Source organism: Tachysurus fulvidraco, chromosome 21, assembly GCF_022655615.1.
Source record: "Tachysurus fulvidraco isolate hzauxx_2018 chromosome 21, HZAU_PFXX_2.0, whole genome shotgun sequence".
NCBI classification, from domain to species: domain Eukaryota; kingdom Metazoa; phylum Chordata; class Actinopteri; order Siluriformes; family Bagridae; genus Tachysurus; species Tachysurus fulvidraco.
In genome coordinates this window covers 8,219,611-8,242,504 of record NC_062538.1, presented here as the reverse complement: position 1 = coordinate 8,242,504, position 22,894 = coordinate 8,219,611, and the positions used below count along the sequence as shown (strand labels likewise).

At 38.3% G+C, this 22,894-nt stretch overlaps 1 protein-coding gene across 10 annotated transcripts in view; it reads right to left on the bottom strand.

The window, feature by feature from the left end:
• ncam1a (neural cell adhesion molecule 1a) overlaps positions 1-20,685 on the bottom strand; it is a 258,401-nt gene extending 237,716 nt beyond the window's left edge. For 3 of the 10 annotated variants that reach the window (XM_047805606.1, XM_047805607.1, XM_047805605.1), the window contains exon 1: positions 20,450-20,684. In XM_047805606.1, the coding sequence (XP_047661562.1) occupies positions 20,450-20,501 (52 nt within the window). In that variant the 5' untranslated portion in view covers positions 20,502-20,684. Of the gene's footprint in view, positions 1-20,449 lie in introns of all 10 variants that reach the window. The other 7 variants (XM_047805604.1, XM_027134124.2, XM_047805609.1 and 4 more) reach the window with 5 other exon arrangements.
• Between the last annotated feature and the right edge of the window lie 2,209 nt (positions 20,686-22,894).

Sequence of the window (22,894 nt, the reverse complement as noted above, 5' to 3'; positions counted from 1 at the left end):
CCATCGTGGAAATTGGGCTAATTTGTATACCTGAAATGCTTCATGCATATTTTAGCTAATTAAGCCTGCTCTTTAGAAAAAGCTGAACACAGGATCTAATTTATGCGCTGACAAAAAGACAAAGGTGCTTGTTTCAGTGTGTGCACCATAACCCCCCCAACACTACCCAGTCCAATCTGCGCAGTCAGTGTCACAGGTGAGGCCAAGCAGACGACGGCTGCCCCTGAGGACCTAGTGATTCAGGACTGCAGTCTCGTCTGGCTCCCTGTGGACCGAGGAAAGTGCGTCTCCCATAGAGTAGTCACACGTCAGGCTGGCGCCAGGCCATCTGCTACGCTCACCTGGCACCAGAGCTGCCAAGACCTCCGTCCCCCCCAGATACCAACAGCCTCCTCCCTCAGCTACCCGGTCAGAGAGTCTGAGTCACCAGCTGAACTAGCGGGCTCACTATTTATTATTTAAGAATTCATTTAATTATTCATCCAGGTACTATTGTGTAAATACTCTCCCAGCTGAAGCATGCTAAGCCTTCCTAGTTCCACACCAGTGTATCTGGCGCCAGGAGCACACTCCTTAGGGACGGTGGTATTTCTCTGTTTATTTATCATATTTCTGCTTTGTTAAGTAGATCCCTGATCATTCATAAACCTGCTGTTGAATTCTAGCTTGGAAAATGTCAGCTTTGTCGCATGAAATGCTTAATGTGTTCTAGTATGAGTTTTTTTGTTGTTTTGACCATTTTTCACTGTAAGGGCTTTAATCTTTTAATTAAGGACAGAAACAGGGCTGGGCAAAAATCCATTTTCCCTATACATAATATGGAATGATTATATCTGAGTTTGCACACAAACACGTAGTTATTACATTAGAAATACAAAAAAATTCTGGTCAAAATTCAAATTATCTACTAGGTACTGTAATTTGCATAGTTCTTTATTTTAATGTTGTTTATAACTGCCTTCCATAATTGTTTCATAAGAAAGAAGAAAGGAAAGAAAGAAAGTATGTACTTACATAAAAAAGGAACAAAAATTAACACTCTTAATCCTTAAGCCTAGCTAGTTTCAGCTAGCTTCAAACCCTTGTTTGTGATTTAACTCTTTATGAAAACAACAAATGATAAAAAATGTAACTCTTTATGAAAACCAGAAACGTCTTAACTCATTCTTTCCATATGACTCAGTAAGCAAACCCCTCCTACTACACTACTAAACCAGAAATGACTTTATTATTTTATTCATGTCTTCAGACTGGAGACTGGACCCTACCGAAAGCTAATAAAAATACATAAAGTCAGATAGAATTGTCAAAAATAGTATTTGGAATAATTCTGTACTGCAGTGTACAAAGTAGTATTAAGAGCTGTTACTACAACACAATGGTGTGACTAAACCCTGAAAGTTGTAAAGAGTAGGAGTGTGAAGGAAAACTGTTTCAAAAAATTTGGTCGAATTTGGCCTCAGATACAGCTGTCTAGATCTGTTTCGAATAGAAGGGAAAACGGTTAAAAACAAAACAATAAATCAGTATTTCCACTAAAAAAAAAACGGACGTGAGCAAACATCATAGTCTGAACAAAAGCACTGATAAAATAAAACTGCCATAAAATGCACTTGCCACACCACAAAACTTAGTAAACTCCTACTGTACAAAGGCAGCATGACAGTAATACTAGCCTGCAGCTAAAGGTGCAATAGCTAATGCTAGCCTTATCACTTTCTTTCAGAGCGCATTACTGAAACACTTGCCAGTTAAGGGCAATAAATAAAGCAATCAGATACTTGACTTGAAAGACCACACATCCGTTTAGTATTACAAAAAAATCAATTCAGACACATGATAGCTATGCAGAAACCCAGATACAACACACACACTTGACAGTGTTTTATTGCACTTTGGTTCACATGGGTCTACATGCTATACTATTGTTAAACTATTGTTCATTACATAGTCAAAACAAGATATAGAAGTGAAATTAAACTGAGCAGTGTCATATTGAATCAGGTATGAATCAAAACATGAATCATGAATCTGAGTCGATTACTGTAAGATCTGTAGTGAATCTTTATTTCTTTAAGTCTTGTATTTGTAATGTACAGTATAATCTAAACTGTTTCGATATACTGCCCTGTGTAAAGAATGCTCATTGGTGATGGGAATAACTTCTCTTTCAATTCGGATCATTTGGCTCAGCTCACCAATAACAGTCGGCTCTTCGGCTCCCGAAAGGCTCATTTCGCTGACCTGGTTTTCTCTATAAAGCAGTTTATGGTATTTGATTGGTCAACCGGTGATTGGTCTCCTTGGTCTAACCGACCATGAAATCTTGCGTCTTGCGTCTTCTAAATAATAAGATAACATGATTAAGCAAGACTATGCGTTCCATTTGATAAAATCAGTAGAAATTTTTAATCAATTTGATAAAAGGGATCATGGCCTCATCTCATCCAAACAACAAAAGCACACAGGTAGAGTTTATGCAGCATAAGAGGTGCCCAGATAATGATAGATATTATTAGCTGCCATTAAATGAATTGCAAAACCAGCTTTCCTCTCTCTGTCAGCCTTCATATACAACATGTCAGTAGCACATAGAGGTTCAGTGATGAATGGAGGTAGCATGTGTCCCACATGCCTTCTCTCACCCAGTCCAGCCTCTACCGGCTAGTGCATTATCGGTCAGCTCCTACAGATTGTTTGCTATTGATACGGTTTCCTTTCTGAGTGTCATGAACTCATCTCCAGCCTCTGTATCATCTGTCATGGTTGGAATCGTTTGGTCTGAGCTGAAATCCTGAGTGATGATCACAGTCAGAGGTCTGCATGTACTGTAACAATACTTAGCGTCTGGTAAATAAAGACAATGATAAATGTGTCACGCTGAAAATAAATTCTCAACATATTTTCTTGTAGCTTTTCAACAACACAGTTGAAAAGGAATTATGCTTCATTTGAAGGAAAGAGACGTCCTGGTGTCTAAACAGTGATGTGACTACTCAAACACAGCTGCAGCCAAATAGCTCTCACCCTCTCTTTCTGTCTCTCCCCTGGACACTCGCCTTTCATCCTTCTGTCCCTTCATTACAAAGCAATGTACAGCTGTCACTCTGTTGCCCAGAAACACAATAACTACACGCACCAGCTCCCTGTCTAACACAGGACGGCTGTTACTGACTGTCTGAGTCTGAGTCACATTTGCTTGATGGAGACATAGGCTATTGTCAGAAGGTGAATCTCAAAAAGAGAAATAAAATACGACAAAAACGGCACTTCTAGCATCACAAGGTAGGACAAATGTGGCAACGTGGATGATAAAAAAAATCTACAGTAGCTGGCAAAAAAAGAAAAATTTTACAATAAAAAAATCCTTTCATATATTGGTAAACAAGACAGCTTTTTTTTCCAGATGTGCCACCAACAAAAGTAAGAAAACAGACAAATGTCCAGTGTAGCTTAATGATACTTAATTAATTAATAATACATAATAATACTTAAAAAATGGACCACTGCTCCATTTTTAACTGGCTAACGAGGCCACATCCTACCTTCCTCTTAAGACCAATATCCTTATTTGTCCATGTCCTTTCCCCTTCAGTGAAGTGCGAATTGTATTCACGTCTGGTCTGACAACTTTGAGAATTCAGATGACTCCCGTCTCATGGCACGTCTACAGTATACTGTACCTCACATAGCAATGAAAGCACAATCACGTCATCTGACAGCATAATCCTCAGCATGCGTGCTATTTTGTGTGACTTATTTTCTGTTCTGAACATAAAATACTTCATTAAATGTTCCAATGAAGCACAGCATGAAATAATGATCATAAAGTGACTCATAATGCAATTGTCAGGGAGACTCGATGTACAGTATAACACATTGTGCCTATTTTTGAAGACAGAAAATCAGTGAAATCACAGTAGACAGATTTTATTTTTCCGACATAAAATTATCAGTGTGCTTTGGCATGCAATATGGCATGTTGTCTAAATTTAGTTGAAAAAATAATGTAAAAATGATAAATTTGACCTTCAAAATGCATGAGAATGTAGATTGATTTATCAGGAATAGAGCCTTGGAACTTGGCAAACATCTTGTGTACATCAAGAAATAATCATACTTTGATGTAACTTCAGTTTGTTCTGAACCAAAATATTGTGCATGCTGAGAAACTTTAAATGCTCTAATGGAGCTTATCATTAACATAATGGTCATACTCTGACTCGTAGTGATATTTTAAAAATGACTGATATACAAAAGACCATTGTGTTTGACTTTATTTCCAAACCTTCAATAGTAAGTGAAAGAATGAATAAAATCGAGCAAACCGCTGTACCCTAAACATTCTAATGAAGCACAGCATGGAATAATGATAATAGACTCACTCATTAGACAACATCGAATTGTGTCAATGAGCCTTGGCTTACAATGTACTATTCAGAACGAATTCTGTTTCTGAACCTTTAAAATCATGTAAAAATTAACGTAATGAAAATTAAAGCCTCCAGCAACATGGTTTCATAGTTGAGAATCCCATATTAAATATATTTCCTTTAAATAAGCATTATTAGAGTAAAGAACTATTTTATTTTAAAAAGGATTTAATTACAAGAAATATCTGCTGCCTGATCAAATCTGATCAAATCTATTACAACAATACTAGTGTTTAAAAAGAATGAACAAATGACTGGAGCTTTTTTTACATCTATCGAGTTGCTACCAAGTATTTACACAAGAAATGTTGTATTCTTGGAAATCCAATAGGTTCGATTAAAACATGTCTGCCCCTGAGTTTGAGACTAATTAACGTAAAGTTCATTTGATCAGGAGCTAAATCCTTTACTGTTTTGTCATTATTTTGCCATATTCACTTTCAGATATTTATAGTTTTGTGGGTGTCACTGAATGTAAATCGGTTTTGCTGTGAATAGCATGTTTATTCATTCGCAGGTGAAAACCTGCAACTTTATAGAAATTTCTCAGGAATTTTTAAAAATATGGTTTTGCCTACCAAAACCTTTACACACAACATTACTAAAAAAATGAATGAACAATGACCGTGACCTGATGCATTTTTGTATCTAATTTCTAATGTCACAGATCTAGTCACACTCCACACAACTTACAAACGTAGTAATAGCAAAAGTGAGGATAAACAGTATGTCCGTCAGTCAAGGTCTTCTTATGTGTGATTTCTTGACTTTACTTTGGAAGTTACCTTCTGCAGACTAATAAACAAGTAGTAAAAAAAAGGCACCTGATGTGACTTTGTGTTTGAGTGTTTAAAAGTATTTGCCTTTGATATAATGAGTGTGAGAATAGTACAGTATGTCCTCCAGTGGCTCTAAGCTTTGTGGAGCTGGATCACCATGTTGGGGAATGAACTAATTAGGGCTTTTCCTTATTCTGGGCAAACTGATGTCCAGAGACTGTCTTTTCCAATAACACTAATGAGAGCAAGAGTCCTGGGGCCCATCAGGTGCCTCCAACAGCACAAAAGCAGAGGAAAGACATGGCGCTCTGTCCACTGGAAGAGTAAACTTATTCCATTCTGAACTAGGACAGTGGCCTCTTCTTTGTTCAGTTGGCTCCTTGTGGCAATACTCATTAAGATCCATAAACAGTGGGAACGGCTTTTCTAATGAGAGGTCTTCAAAATGGCCTGTCTTTGGAAAGCCAGCCAGGCCTGATTTCTGCTACGCCTAAGCAAGCTTTGGTGTTTAACCATCCAGAATGGGGTCCAGTTCACTCCAGCGTCTTCTCTTGCATTCTTTTCTCTTTGACATTTTAGAGCGATTTTGGTTATAATTTGCACTCTGAAGATCTGACAGGATGATTAATGTTAACTCTACAGCCACAGGCTGTGGAAGCTGGTTAGAACTGGTAATCAAACATCGCCTGCTCTGGGGAATTGGATTTCTAAATTAGTTTTTCCATGAAATGACACAAACTACTCTGTCCTTTGATACACTCTCAAGACCTGATCTTTTTTAAAGTGTCCATTCCTAGGGTTGTAGTAAGTAAGAGCAGTAACATAGTAATGTTTTAGTACTACAACAGTACTACTTTAGTAACATAGTAATGCATAGAACTGTAATGATTTTGTAATAGCTGGATTCATACGTAAAATCATACGTAACCTTTTTTGACAAAAAATTAGGAAGAAGAATTTCCCATTTGTGTTCTGGTTCTCAGGTGCTTGTGAGTTTCTGTTTCTCTTCAATTCCTGTCTCCATCACTATCCCGTTATAGGTCTGTTGCCCAATTATGTTCATGTTCTTTGTGTTACTTTTGTCTGGTCTTTTGTCTGTGTGTCGTTGTTCATTGCATCATGCTTTTCTTTTTAAGACCCAGGTTTTCAAATATCTTTATTTGTCCTTTATGTGTCCTTTCCCCTTCAGTGAAGTGTGAATTGTACCTGTATACTATACCTCTCATAGCGTGAATGCACAATCACGTCCAAGCCTTGATTTCTGTTTCTTTTGTCTTTTACACTCCTGGTTTAGACGCTTGCATTTTTTTCTTTCCTTTTTGCTTCTTAACCTGTCACTCTTCCAAAACATATACCAGGTTTAGACATTTGCATCTCATCGTTGATGGAAATACATAAAACAGATGTTAAGATATTGGCATCTGGCCGAAAGTCTCATATGTCATAATCTTTACTGCTATCATTCTGAGCAAAGTGCAGAAATGGATGTTGCTAGCTATAAGACTCTGGATTTGAAGACAGCACTGCAGAGACATGGTGACTAACATTACACTCACAGTTGTTACTCTGTTGACACAGCCCACATCTCGCCCACTCCACACCATCTGGCCCAGTCATAGACAGACGAACAAATGAGGAGGCCTCGGAGCCATAAAGACCAACGGTCTCCGTCAGGCTTTTAGAGCAATCTGCTCCACATTTACTGGCTTCACCCTAAACGGTTGTCAATCTTAATAGATTTTCTCCACCTGGTCCCAGTCTGAGACTCGGTAATGCATTAATAATCAACATCCAACCGTTTTTTGTTTGTTTGTTTGTTTGTTTGTTTGTTTTTTCCAAGTCATGGTATAGGAAAAGTAAGAAAATCTGATTTTTTTAAAAATAATTATTTGTTGCCAGCTGGCCAGAATTCACAGCATCCACTCACCAAATTCAATGATGGCTGTAATCACAGTAACATAAAGAAACAACAACAAAAAAAAAACATTTTAGTCAAATCTGTTACCATAGCAGAATCTTCCTAGTGTCCCAAGTGCCCATCCATCTTAGAAACCTTTATCAATTATCTGCAGCTTGACATCTCTTTGTTCCTAAAACCTAAACAGATGTCCAAACTCAGGGGGCTTTGTGTTAACAGCGATCTCACTGATGCCTCAGCTACCAAAAGCCACAGGATATATGCAGGAATGAGAACTCTGCTTATAAAAACATCTTTCCAGAATGCGTAATCCAGGGTAATGTTTTCTGTACTTGGAAAAGTAATTCATACCTTTATGATCAAGGGTGCTAACAGAAATGACCACACGGGGAAAAAAAGCAATACTTTATACTTAATCCGTAACCTTTGTTGCTCACATCGCCATGGCCCTACTGAGTGAAAGGGCGGAGGAGAGCATTTTTTTCCTCCTAATCACCTAAAGCCTCTAAACTCCTTCGGCTAGAGTAGCTACTGAAGGAGTTTTCATCTCAGAAAGTAACGCTATAGCTGGAATCTTTATGAAACGAAGATGAAAGAAGGCGTGGGATTCGGACGATAAAGCAGACGGTTTGTTTTTAGCCTGAAGCCTGAATTAATGGCCCAAAAGTTATCGACATTTGGCAACATAAACTCGAGTCATCATCTTCATAACACTGTAATATTGCAGTCAGAAAGGGCTTCACTGGGCATATTTTTCAGGACTAACTGTTAGAAACAGCAGAATTATTTACTTTAATGGTTAGCATCTTGATATTCAAGCCGTGCCCTGTGATTACGACGTGTTTCAGTGGCAATAGAGAAATGACACGAAGCAGCATGAAGGGTGGCGGAGTATGCGGAGGCGCATGGAAAGCGATCAAAGGTGAGGAGGCAATCACAGAGATAACATCACGCTCCCCAACCTCAGCGGGATGCTCGAGGGCTTGTGCCAAGAGATTGTAGAGGTAAATAATAATACAGTAGAATAGCGCATAGTGCGCCATCTCTCCATTGCAATTTTATACAAGCAGCAGATCAAGTGTCAATGATGTTTCCTTCAGCGATGCCACTCGTTATTAAAGAAATGGATGCTGATATCATGCGGCCCTTCCTAGCATCTCTTACTATAAGGGGTAAGAAATTGAAACAGATTCTGCACAGGAAAGGACTGAAGACGAGTGCAACCTAATCTCACCCGGGTCACTAGCGCAACAATCTACTGACCTCAATATCCAAAATAAATAAATAAACACTGTCACTGTCCACACTGCATGTCTGGATAATCTGACACCCCACACACACACATCAGATTTGCACTTTACATGCATAAGCACTTTCATTAGACACGTTTGTCATCTCCTATTCAGAGCATGAATGTGAAAGGAAGAATACTTTCAGTGCTCCTGCAACAATGTAAATATTAGCCCTGAATATGAATGTTTGCCAAAAGCAAATGGACCAGCTTGACAGAATAAATAAAGCTACCGTATATTCAAAATAGCACACTATGACCTAATACGTAATAGTATTTACTATGCACTATTATAAAAGTTCAGCGTGTAAAAAAAAGCTGTTATGTGGGTTCAAACCTAAGCTATTAAAATGCACTTAAACCGCAGTGTTGTTGCATCTTCAATGTTGATTAATATTTAATAACAGCAGCTCTGGATGTAATTCAAGTAACAGTTTTATATTAATGCACTCGTTCTAATATCACTGCCATATTAACAGCTTGCACATGAACCGAGATGATGGATGCTGCATTTTAACAGATTTTCTGTAAGGACAAATTTACTGAAATTGTTTTTAAAGGTGTCTCCAATGTCAGAGGAAAAGGGTTTTCAACCATGAACCATGAAAAGGTCTTCAGAAAGACTTCTGAGAACAGATTTACAGTGTCTCAGAAATATGAACAAGGTGAATGTTTTGCCTTAATAACAAAGTGAAAAAAAAAAAAAAGGTTTTTGCAGATGGTTCACAATATTTAACAACAAGAAATGGATTTAAAAAATTGTACAAATAAATAAATAAATAAATAAATAAATAAATAAATAACATGGCAGTGTTGACAAATTGCTGAGGCATAAAATTCTATTATTGGAAAATAATCAATTTCAGAGTGACAGAAACTCTATTTCATGTCAGGCTGCTTCACACCGCCCAGTCAGTGATCATTTTTCTATAACAGCATGACCATAACTGACTTCTTTTCCTTATTCAGAAAAGCCTGCATCAGTGGATATTTTTCCAAACCCTATTCTGAGCTTTGCATTTTACTTTTGTTAAAAAAAATAAGGTTGAAGAGTATAATTTGTCATGATAGGAATGATGAGAAATGATGAATCATTAAAAAAAAAAAACATTCTCACTAGCAATAAAAAAAAGTCCCACTTTGAAAGAGGAGCAATAATAAAAGCATAAAAGCAATAAAAAGCAAACACTGTTCAGATTTTAAAAAGAAACAAGGACAATAACCAGCTGTTACCAGTAATTTTTCAGTTAACTTTATTATAGAAATTATGCTCATTTTTAATTAGGCTAATTAATTACTGATACATTAGACAAAGCTGGGGCTTAAATCAATACTATTTCTATTTATTTTTTTAAGGAAGAAATTCAGCACATAATTGTCTGAACTAAGCATCCCCTGTTGAATAAGCTATAATTTGTCCATTCCTTCCAAATGAGACACAATCCACTCCAAGCACAGACCGAAGGGTTAAGAGTCTCGTTTAAGGACCAAACAGTGGCCCTGAAAGACTTTTGTACTTAAAACTTTCCAGTCACTTACACAGAACCTTAACCACTGAGCCACCCACTGTCGCTTTTTATGCATTTTATGAAAGCTGTATAACAGAACTGCACATGCATAACAAAACCCAGTAACCCCAGGCCAAAGAGGATGAGGTCAGCTTTGTTTCTATGGGTTCACTTGTCCTGCACAGTAAAAGAGTCTGTTTAGAGTCGGATTGGTCTTTCAGCTGCTTGCGTTGTACTGAATGCAGTCTTTGCTAAAGAAGGATGTTATTTGTAAAAGAAGATTGAATGACAAACTACAAAATAATACTCAAAGTCAGCTGAAACTTGCATGTGTATGACCTGTAACCCTAATGATGCACTCTATTACAAAACACCCACTATTTTTAGCAAAATTAACAAAACGCATTTAATCTTGGATCTGCGTTAGGTGTAATGTACTTATCTTGTATTGTACTACAAAAAAGTTCACAATCCAACTTCTATGAGGATGTCATTTCTTTCTGTTGTGATATTAATCACCATATGGTGCAATTCAACTCCCAAAAGAGCAAATAAAGCAAATAGCGCACTCTCAGCTCATCAGTCAAACACATCGTGACGTTCGGCAGGGGCTGCCGGACGCCCCGGGATGAGCGAGCCGCCATTGCTAGGTATTACATCAGAGACTGATGAGTCACTCTGAATCACGGTCCCCAAATTCACTATTCATCAGCATCCGCAAGCCACAGAGAAGGACAGAAAAGAGGAGATGGATAGACAGCCCGCCAAAGAGTAGGTCAGGAAAAAATAGAAACAGAGACAGCCAAACAGGGAGAGAAAAAGATACCCCAGTGTCCACTGACACAGTGCTAATGCTCGATTTAGTGCTGATCCAGGCAACAAGCGAACCTTATAAGAACCAGACTCACATTTTAACTGCGTTAAAAAACAAACTGTTAGAAGCTGGCTTTAGAGCTCAAAATTTTTTTATAAGTTTTCAATTTAAGCTTAAGGATAAAAAATTCAAAGACAAAAGAGAGCAACCGATCTTAACTGATCAAAACAGGGTTCATACCTTTCTTTAAGAATTAATTCATATGAAATGGCCAACCAGCAACCGCTCTGTGGTTGTTCTTACCAATTTCTCATGTGATAGCTTGAATCTCAATTTTTTAAATGATTTTAGATTGTATTCTTAGTGTGTAGCTGCATAAATGAGGTTATATTAGCAATAACAATGCATCTCCCGTTCGGTTTGTTTGTTCCTAATGCTGGTAAATTTGCACAGATTCATTACTGCAATATCAATTTACTTTACTATCTTTCCCACACACATTATCTTTCAAACCTCAAAAGCCAAACAAATACAGATCCTTCTTTCAGTCTTTCCTCAAAAGCCATGCCCCCAAGTACAGCACATATACACGCTCTGCCTCAGAGACAACACCAGAATGCTAATGTGCGTTACAGTTACTTACAAACTTTTGTAACGGCTTTGTTTCAGTCTTGGATCGGTTGTTATTAATTAATAATTAATATCCTCATTTTGTATATCTGAGTTGTGCTTCGTGTAATGCTTTGTCCCTGAGTTTGAGTTGTTGCTACTGTGACAGAATAAAGCCCACCTGAGGCCATCTCTCTGCGCTGAAAATGCCAGTACCAACGCAAGCGCTGTGTCATCGGACAAAAGCTAAGATAGAAAATACAAGGTCCTTGGTCACTTCTCTAATGTCTGCACTCTACTCATGAGCCTGTTGGCCTGCAACTTTAGCCGACTCTGCTTCTTCATTGAGGAGAAAGTCTTTCAGAGCTGGAGGGGGTTAGTGGCCTTTCAGAATGACAAAGCCCACTCCATTTCCCTCCATTCCCCCCTCCCCCCTCACTTTCCCCTCACTGCTCTATAGAACAGCTTCGAAGCCAACAATGCAAATCAGCCTGGGTCCGCATTCATGCCATGATTAATATGCACAGACCGCCCATTCTTATCAAATGACAAGCAGTGGAAAACACCACAGAACTAGAAGATGCTCTGTTGTAACATAAGCTTTACATAACAAATTACGGCCTTTTTATAGCCCCAGCTGCGGGGTAAATAATATTTACATGTGTACAGTATACACAATCAGAACAATTAGGCATGTGCACAATGGCTAATTTTAATATTCGAACATGAGTAAGAGTTAACTCACAGATATTGACTGCTATGTAACGTGCATTTTAAATATGCTGTAGTCAAATATAATATTTCGCAGTGCAATTAATCTTTCTTCTTGTCTGTAACAAAAATAGGCAGTAATGATGAATCACGAATCTCGAACACGAATAAGAGTTAACTCACGGATATTGACTGCTATTTATCGTGCATTTTAAATGTGCTGTAGTCAAATATAATTTTTCGCAGTGCAATTAAACTTACTTCTTGTCTGTAACAAAAATATGCAGTAATGATGAATCAAAGGCAAAGTCCTTATGGAATATCAGCTTGACTGGACATCAGCTCAATAGTTCAGTTTGGGGCCTTGGTGTTACCAGAGCTTCAACTCAAACATCATGAAACAGCAAGAAACAGTGACAAGTTTAGGCACCAGAAAAAATCACACATTAGAATCAGTGTTATATTTACTAAACCACTGAATTAAATCACTCGACACAAGTGAAGTGTAGCATCCTGGAGCATGCAGCGTCTCTTTTATCCTGTGAGGTTCCTATCAAACACCCGTGTCTGAGTAAACATCACCAGTTTAGTCCGGTTACACAGTATACCAGTACTGTTTTTAACATCAAAATATTACACAATGTGGCTTTTATGTGACGGGATGTGGTAGCTCAGTGGTTATGGTGTTCGACTACTGATCAGAAGGTCATTGGTTTGAATCCCAGGTCCACCTGAGCAAGGCCCTTAACCCTCAATTGCTCAGGTGTATAAAGTGAAATAAGAAAATGTACTGTAAGTCACTCTGGATAATAGTGTCTGCTAAATGATGTAAATGTAATATTCACACAAAACTGTAAATTGAGGTTTTTTTTTGTTTTTTATATATTTATATATTATATGAAGACTAAACAGCTATCCTGTCATCTGTAAACACATATTCAGCCCTAGGGTTAACAATAGCATTAAAAAAAAATCCTGTATAATTTTTTAGCCTGTCTAAGATGTCTGAGATGCTATTTTTGTTTTACTTTGGTTCACACACATTTGTCTTCCACCACCGTTACTGTAAAAGACATCAGGTTTATTTATCAGGCATTTATTTATCAGACATCAAGTGTCATCACTATAAGAAACACTGCTGAAATTACAGATTTGCGACAGATATAAGATCAATACAACTTGCAAACAATTGTACCGGGAAGATTATTGTTATCCTAGCGCTAGTTCCACAGCTGTAATGAGTAAAAATAAATAAAAGACGCAAACAAGTAATCAGCTCCGTCCTCCATTACTGCTCAGCTGTTTCTATTTTTTCAAGCTCTTCCTAAGATCTATTGTAATGAGCTGCATTTTAAACCGTCATCACAGCACAAAAGGTCATAAAGCTCAAGACAAAATCTTTCCTCAGAACTTGGCTCTAGATCTATGTCCTTGTCCAGAGAGATGTTCACAGTCTATTGAGTAATAACAATGGCACAGAATGAGGTCTTGGGGTCAGCTACAGCCATCCATTAAACTCCATCCATTTGTCTTGCGGAGCTTATAATATTTCTTAAGACAGGTACATTTCCTCTTACTGAATGGGTTTTCAGCACTTTCTCATAGCTTCAGCATGTCTACTCCAAGCAACGGTATGGTTTATTATGATGCTTTACAATTGTTAACAAGCATCTTTCAATTGCAGGTTCACTTTCCAAAGTGCTTCACACAGTTCACACAACAGCCCTTGATGTTGCGCCAAAGAGTGAATAATTTTTCCCCTCTCTTTGCCACAAAATGCATTCAATAAACACATTTTCAAAAGTCTTGCATTCAATTCTCTTTCTAGTCTCAACAACCAGACACACTGCATATTTCTAAAGATCAATTTGTAAATGTAAACAAAGGGCTGGAAATTGCTGGATAATGAGCTAGATGAGCCTTAAAGGTGGGGTCTCTCTCCGTTGTTAGAGAAATGCTTCAGAAAACTGCGTTGGGCCGCCAAACAAAACAAAAACAATACTAATGTGTAGCCAATAAGCAGAAAGAGGTGTGCCTTGTCAATATGGACAGAGAGAGGGTTCAGTGCGCATGTGAGACATTAGCAGAAAGCAGTTTTAATATTGACATGGCGGATAAAAACAAATAAAGAAAGCGAAGAAAGGCTTACGATAAGGCAAGAAGTAGGACGTGTTAATATAGGATCAGCTTTCCAGCACTGGAGAGAACTGAACATCTTCTGTGTGAGGTAACGGAGATAAACCTTTCACGGTACAACACACAGTACTACAAAAACATATTTGTATTACCATAGTATTACTCATTGAGTTCATTTATTGATCAAAATTTACCCTCGGTCAGCTGCCTCAACATAATACTTGTCTGGTGTATGTGTGGGGCGGGGCTATCAAAACAGGGGTGGGACCCATTTGGGTTAGGGGCATGTTTGTTTTGCTGATTTCAAATGTCAATATTGGCTTTCAAACAACTGAGACCCCACCTTTAAGTAAATGCCTTAAAACTTAATAGTTCACTATACTTATACTTAAACAAACAAAACAACCAGAACATCATGGGGAAAAATGTAATATCTAAGAAATAAAGCATGATATGTAAATAACCGTTTCATACCTGACAAACTTTATTCATTTTGAGTATGTGCTTCACAAGTATAACATGACTTTTATATCTCATTGCTTATAGAATAATTCTGTTGTATATGTTCAATAATATATTTTATTTAAAATTATTTTTCCGTATTTCCAAAGTACAGCCTCCAAGATGGCGTTGAGTGCAGTGGGAATGCCGTAGCCTAGTGGCCTACTGATCGGAAGGTTGTGAGTTTCACTGTTGGGCCCCTGAGCAAGGCCCTTATCCCTCAATTGCTCAGTTTGTAGCTGTGGCTTGTGTTACAAGTTGTATAAAGATGAGATGATGAAAGTCGCTCTGGATAAGGGTGTCTGCCAAATGATGGAAATGTAAATGTTTTCCAGTGACAATCAGGAACTACTCTTTGTTTCAGAAGTAATGTTAAACTATAGGTTTGTAAAAGGATCATACTCTTCAGGGAGTTTACCATCATACAGTGTTCTGCTGTATTGTATGACTTTGGTTTATTCAGTTTAACATGGAGCCTGTTTCCGGGTAGGTGTCCATCAAACAAGTTGCTGTCCTGTGTTGTTACTACGGGAACCATAACATATTCAGTAGAGCACAAAATGAGGAATAAGTAACTGTCCTTCCAGGGACAAACCTGTTGTTCATTTAAAAAATAAACCTTGTGGCAATTCAAAGCGGTAACTTTATTGGTAAGAACAGAATTTTAACAATTGACTTTGGTTGATCTGTGTAATGAAGAGCTGAGATCATCCGTAGTATTTTCAAAAAAATAAATAAAATATATTCTCAGCACAGCCAGGTCAGGGTTCTTGCAAACCTCCTCCGGCGCCCAAATACTATCCAATTAGAGGTGGTCCCTTTGCATCGATTGACAAGTGTCCTATATCGTACTTGTGTACTTGTGGACACTATATGATATTTCTTGCAAACACAACTCCATCCTCAGACATTCACATCTTTTAATTTGGAATGGAACAACACCTCTTCAGTAGTTCCTGCTTCCTCTTCACACATCTGTCACACACAACACTACCTTTCATTTAGCGATGCTAAAGAAAACTTAATCCTTTAGGGAACACTTCAAGTGGGATGACTTATCAATCCTTCCTGTTTGTTTTCTACTGCATTTTAATCCAAATTGTTGTTTTTTTAAATGGCAGAATGGCATGCAAAGTAACACCATGGTTAGACCAGAGACATCCCAGTGCACTTGTGAAAGCACAAAAATTTCTGCAGCTAAAAGGCTTGGTTGAAAAGCGTTTGTTTAACTGCTGGAAACTGACATACACAGAAGTGCATAGAATGACTTCTACAGTACTTTCTGAAGCAAGATTCTGAAGCTTGTTGCCAGAAAAGTGTACAACAGATAACAAAACCTCAGACAGTAATAATGCTTCATGTCTGATATGTGCCATGGTTACGTGTTATGACAATATATGCACTGAAAGGAAAATAAATGCTAAATCTTTTAGCTTGTCCACAAAGCACTATGCCATTAGGCTACCCAGAAACCTAATGACTCAGATAAACAAAATGGTACTACATAATTTAATAAAGTATGAAATTCCTGTTAACTAAGTAAGTGTTTTGCTACAGATACAAATAAACTCTCTTCATAATAAATGATTCTGCCATGTTCCTTTCCCTCTCTCAGAAAGTTCCTAGTGTAGCTTGCTGTGTTTGTGGTTTTGGTAAACATATATTTTAAAGTCTGCTTAATACATTTTCTCTCAACATTTTAAGCTGCAAGTTTACTGCCTGCTGTAACTGTGGCAGCTTTAGGCTGCACTACTTTGCTTTGCTAAGTTTCATCAGCGTTACCACATATCCGCATTCTACACGTCGACAATGTTATCCGTCGTATGTTATCCCTGCCCTGTAATTCATCAAACTTACGAATAAACCCCAATGTGTGCAGTGATGTAGTTGGTGGTATTCAGAACAAGTAGTATGCGCAGTGATGAAGTGGTGCACTTTTAGATACACAGTACATCCATCCATCTATCCATTTCCTGTACCGGTTATCCAACACAAGTCTATCCCATTTACACACTTCAGACAATTTAAAGATGCCAATCAACCTACAACACATGCCTTTGGATGAGGGTTCTGTCCTCTATTTGCAGTTCATATCAAGTAAACAACTTTTCTAAAGAGCAATAGCAAAGACTGTTGTTTGTGTCTTGTTTGTTAAATGTGAACAGAAAAAAAAACCCGGGGCCACTAGCACACTGAACCTAGTTGATCCAAAGAAAACTATAAATAAGAAATAAAAAGCCTGAGCATGTGCTGAGCCTGAGCATTAGCTGTTTACTCTTGACTATGAAATGCCTGCTACATACTGTATGTCCACTGCCATTTAGTGAAAGAATGCACCACTGACCTAGACTACTGACAATGACGTGTGATGCTGGAATGTGAATACAAGAGAGATGTAACCGACAACCGAGTGTCTATAGTAACCGTGATATAAACCTGACTGAAGAGTTCTGGCTATATCATCAGGCTTTATTTAGCAACAAAGAAGCGTGAATAATGTTTCCCAGCATAAAATCAGCAAACCACCTAAACTAATGCATTAGTAACAGCTAGATGAGGCAGGATGTGAAAGCTTCACAGGACATATTCACATTACAATTCACAGGTATGTAGTTTGTCAGACAGAATGATGTCCTCTTACGCTATTAACCAAAAAGATCAAATCAAACAGGATAATGAATCTGCTGAAGAAAATCTTCTCTCACTTTGCACAGACTTCGGATGTGTCAAGCCGGGCTAGCTGTTCTTTTTTTTTTTTTCTGGTACACATTTAGATGATTGGATGATTTTTTTATTAGCAACAAGATGTTTCTTTTAAAAATATATTAGAAGGAATGGTCTAATGGGATGAAATCCTTGTCTGCCATGAATACCAGATGTTTGTACAATGTGAAATTGTGCTCAGTCCCAAAAAACCTTATTTAGCCTTTTAATCATATTCTATAGTCTTGTTTTTTGTTTCAAGTGGATCCCAAAAGGTAGATCTGTGTTAGGTTTAGCTGTAATATGTGGAGGATGGGATTCTCCTTTCACTGGTTCATCAGCATGACGCTAGCCAGTCAAAGGCATCTGTTAGCTTGTGCCACAAAACAATGCAGTTAGTTCTTGACGATGCACTGGCAGATGTTCTCGGTGACTTAGCTAATATGAGGGAACTTGATATGACTATTAATTATAGGAGAACACTTAATGAAATGACAGTATGCTATGATAGGTGATTACAATGATACGCTAATATTAATTTTAATCACATCGTAATCACAGTCAAATTTTGTTTATAAACTCACCTAAATTTTCTGGACTTTATCTAAACAAAGACAGAGTAGGGTATAATTTTCTCTGACCCATTGTGGACCCATTTCCCCGTTTTCTTTCTTTCGTTACAGTTTTCTCTGTGCAAAAATAGGCCGTTTGTGTTTTCATAGCGGCTTTGAACTCACCGCAGAAGTTTAAGTTCCAGATGTGAACAATTTCAAGACTTTTCAGCCCGCTTCTTTTTTTTTCCTTGGCTGTTGACTCATCTTAAATTTGGCTTTTCTCTTGAGGTCAAGCTGCAGACTAAACACTTAAGAATGGCATTTTCTTCTTTACTATTTAAATGCATGTTTATGATATCTGCTGATTTCATTCTCTTTTGTAGTTTGAGAAAAATTCAGAGGAGTCTGTTGAAGTGACAGAGGGCATGCATTCCTGATCTCTGATGGTGATGCATCTATGTCCCTGACTAACACTCTCTCTTTCTTTGTCTTGTCTATATCACTTGCCTACCCTCTACTATCTCTTTCACACACAGACAGACAAAAGCAGCTGCAAGTCAAAATTAACATGTCAACACCTTACGATGCTAAAGAAAGAGAATCAGTGTGCAAGAAAAATGGAGGGAAAGTGAAAGAGACTGACAGGTGCAAGTGTGCTCTGCACTTAACAGCAGTTTTTTTTTTTTTAATCTATCACTCCTTTGTACATCACCATATTTCAGAGCAAATACTTCACAAATACTTCTTAAGAATACAGCCATGCCCAGAAAGAGAAAGAGTGGAAAATTGGATGGGTGCAGGAGAAGAAGAAACACACAGTGGGGGATATTGATGAAAAAATAGAAACACAGAAAAAGTGGAGGACACACTGAAGAGCACAAAACAGGACAGGGGGGTGTTGGGCATACACACGGTGGGACACACTGCAAGAAGAGGGAGAGAGAGAGAGAGAGAGAGAGAGAGAGAGAGAGAGAGAGAGAGAGAGAGAGAGAGAGAGAGAGATTTAAAGGTAGAGTGATGGAGGTGGCATAAAGGATACAACCAGAGAGTGATGGAGCAAAAATGAGTGGCAGAAAATGAGAGGGTGACAGACAAAGAATAAAGGACAAAAGGGAGGGGCAACGAGAAGAGAAAAAAGTAAGAGAAAGCAGAGATGCTGATGTAAAAAAATGAATGGGAAAGAGACATGAATGAAAGTGGAACGATAGACAAAGATGACCAGAAAAAGAAAGAGAGAAATAATGAATCTTGGAAGATATGGGTAAGGAAACAAAGAGATGGAGAGGGACAATCTGAGTTAGAAAGAGATGGAAGTGTAAAACATAAATATAACGTTTTGAGTTGGAGAGTGAGAGAGAGAGAGAGAGAGAGAGAGAGAGAGAGAGAGAGAGAGAGAGAGAGTTTGTCCTCCCATTATTCCCTCCCTCCTTCCCTCCAAACCATCAGCTCGCGCGCTTTACTAATAACGGAAATGTAAAACTGCATCAAAACTTTTTTAGTAAAAATGTCCCGCAATAACTGCGTTTTTTTTTTGTTTTTTTTTTTTGTTGTTGTTTGTTTGTTTGTTTGTTTGTTTTTTCCACATTTCGGAAGGCAACAATCTAAATCTAAAACAAGACAACTCCCTATGACTTGGTACAAACTACTAAGGGTTAATGTACTTAGTGATTGTGCGTATTTTGTGACGCGCGCGCATGTGCATGATCCTTTACATTCTGTACAGCAATTCAGCATGTGCGTATACTGTTCAATATAATGTTCAGTATACAAGTTTCAACACTATTTGGTCACTGGCTAAGTTGTAACTAAAACGGGACTTGGGGAGAGAGAGAGAGAGAGAGAGAGAGAGAGAGAGAGAGAGAGAGAGAGAGAGAGAGAGAGAGAGAGAATAAAGTGAGCTAAGGGTAACGCGCGCGCTCTGTAACTATGCACCTACTGTATATCATCGCTTACACAGCATCACATCACACGCAGATGCACGAGCTCAAACGTTTACTATCTATAACAGCCCTTCTACGATGTTCACACTTCACCTAAAGTCCTGGTCGTCTTGATTGTTCATTTCCACAAACCTGCGCGAGCGCAAAATCGTCGCGCGCCCACCACCGCTCCACATCTAGAACCAATTACGAGCCACTACGAGGTTCATCTCACGATGGAAACACGGCCCTGTTATCGGATCAAATTATCAGTTCATCCGTGATATATTGCTCCCTACACCGTCTTTCGTTCAAACACCCAAACCCAATTTTGTACGAGATATTCTGGATGTAAAGCGACACCACAAATCCGTACACAACTTATCGAAAACGCAAAAAGAACCAAGTGCCCCAGAGTCGATTCATCCCGTATCGTGTAATTGTGTCAGCAGCTGGAACCGCATCAGGACCAAAAGGATGCGAGTAGAATCTCAAAAGTTGAATCCCTTCACAGCATTTTCTCCCAGCCCCAAAACATTTATAATAATAAATCAATCTTATTCGCATCTTTACCTGCATGTCCAAAGAGCAGAACGGTCCAGATGAGATCCCGTGTCTGAAGCATTGCAATCTCTCTCCGTGAGGAACGTGAAGGATGACTGCTTAGAATGGACAAGCCTTAGCGAGATGCTTCCTGGCTGTTTCCCCGGTTATTTGAATATAGTGAGTAGAGGAAAGAAACGAGTCCGCTGGAGAAGAGCGGGGTAAGAGGAATGAGAGCGCGCGGCAGCCGCAGCACCTCCGTTAAGGGAATCGATACGCCTTCTGTGCAGAGAGAGCGCGCCCCCTATTTCACAGGATTAAAGAGCCTGGAAAGAAAGTAGTGCGCGCTCTCACGTGCGGCAGATGGTGGAGGGTAACTCGGATTAGAAAAGAAAAAAAAAAAAAAAATGACAGTCCCAGGACCCCCAGTGGTCCTATACGAAGGTCACGCGTTAAGATTGTTTCTTTTCTATCTCAGAAAACCAGAAACAGTATCATGGGGTGTTGGTGTGCTTCAAATGAAAGCTAAAAGATGGAAAGTTTTCCAGTGTTCCAGTTATTTATAACACACAGTGTCACGGTTTACTGGTGTTACTGGTGGAGAAACACTCATTTTCTATTATTGTTTTATTGGCATTATGGTTTAGAGGCTATCTGGAGGACAACGGGTGTGAGGTGGGAATACATGCTTGTTTTGATGCCGGTTCATTGCACTAGACACACACACGCATACACAGTAGAAAAACTTTAGATGGGGAACCCAGAGGGTGGTCAGAAGGGGCCCAGAAGTGCATCAGTAAATAATGAACAGACACTCTATGAGCATAATATAATACATGAATTACTATAAACATTATTTTAAGGGCCACTGTTGACTGCAGACCACTGAGAGGCTAAACAGATGATAGATGAGAAGATCCTAACATCACGTTTATTTTGTAACAGAAAGAAAAGTGCTAAGATGTGCAGACGTGCTCTTTCATTCATATGCATATAGTCAAAAATGTTATTCGAAGTAATGGCATTTAGCTTCAAAAAGTAGTAATAGTAGCAGCTACTAGATTTGTGTACAATGAGAGGGAAGTGTGGAAGCAAGCCCAGGAAAGCAAAACAAGGTCGACAAAATACTAGCTGTAAATGAAGCTCCAAAGTCGATTTAAATGGCCAATTTTGAAGACCATCAAATTTCTATGAGGGCTGGTATTACCCCTGGTGCTCTGATGTGGTAACAACATTTCACCAGGTCATGAAAAAAAAAAAAATTCACTACACTTATTGAAAACATCCCCAACATTTTGCATATTTTAGCATAAAAGCTTTATGTTTAATGATGCAGTAAACACTTGCCTGCCAGAAATTTCAAATCAACACATATTTTCTGATATCTTTCAGAGAATCTTAAAATAATTCCCCTATAAAGCATATAATCAAAAAAAGGGGTGACATTTAAAAGAAAGTATAAGTCTGCTGAGTTGAAAAATGATTTCTAGGAAAAGGGGCTTTCTCCATATTTAACTGTCATTCCCATACAGTGATATGGACAAGATTAATTATCACTAACATCATTTCTGTCTTAGAGTATAAATCTTCAGGGGGAAAATCTTTTATACTATTAATGTAGTTCAACAGGCAGCATATGGTCAGTAGCCAAATTTCTCTACAATGATTTTGGCACCAGAGTAACAAGTTTAATGTTGCTAACAAATCATGGAAATATATAACCAGCAATTTTATGCAAAGAGTGATGAATGTCAAGTGCAGGAGTAAGCTATTCTTCTGCTTAGTATACTATTATTTAATATAAGAACAAGACATACAAAACACCCACTGATTATTTACAAGGTGGGAAAACATATAAATATACAGAAAAGAATTGTGGTCATGTTGTCTCATTTCCAAAACTGTAAAAAAAATTTATACTAGTTCCAATGCCTGTAGTGCTCTCTGGGACCAGATGGTATCTCATCAAAACCAATTTAGTTTAGAACTGGCTGTGCTTTTCAAGAATAAGTATTTTACATGCATGCTATCCCAGGGAGCTGAAAATAATGTGATAAATGATCAGATTGAAAATAACATCAACTCCTTCTTTCATAAAGGCTGTAAAAGATAATGACAAAACTCGTCCACCTTGTAAATCTGCCCTCTTACTTGTTCATCTCCTTTGGCTTAACGTCATATAGTGATAAAATGTAGAAAGTCGATTATCAATTAACTTTAAAATGGTCAAAATAATAAGTACAGCTGTGTTTAAGACCTACCTACTGATTGTTCAGAAGGGGTTTATCTATCTTTTATTACAGCAACTCATAGCAGTTCAGGGAGAGAGAGAGACATGAAAAGGGACAGGATGCAGATTAGAGGGTCGTGGTATGGAAGTAGAAAGGAACTGGTTATGGAAGTAGAAAGCGAGAGTGTGTGGAACTGCAGAGGAACATGGAGAGGTGGAGAGGAACATGATGTAGAAGTGGAGAG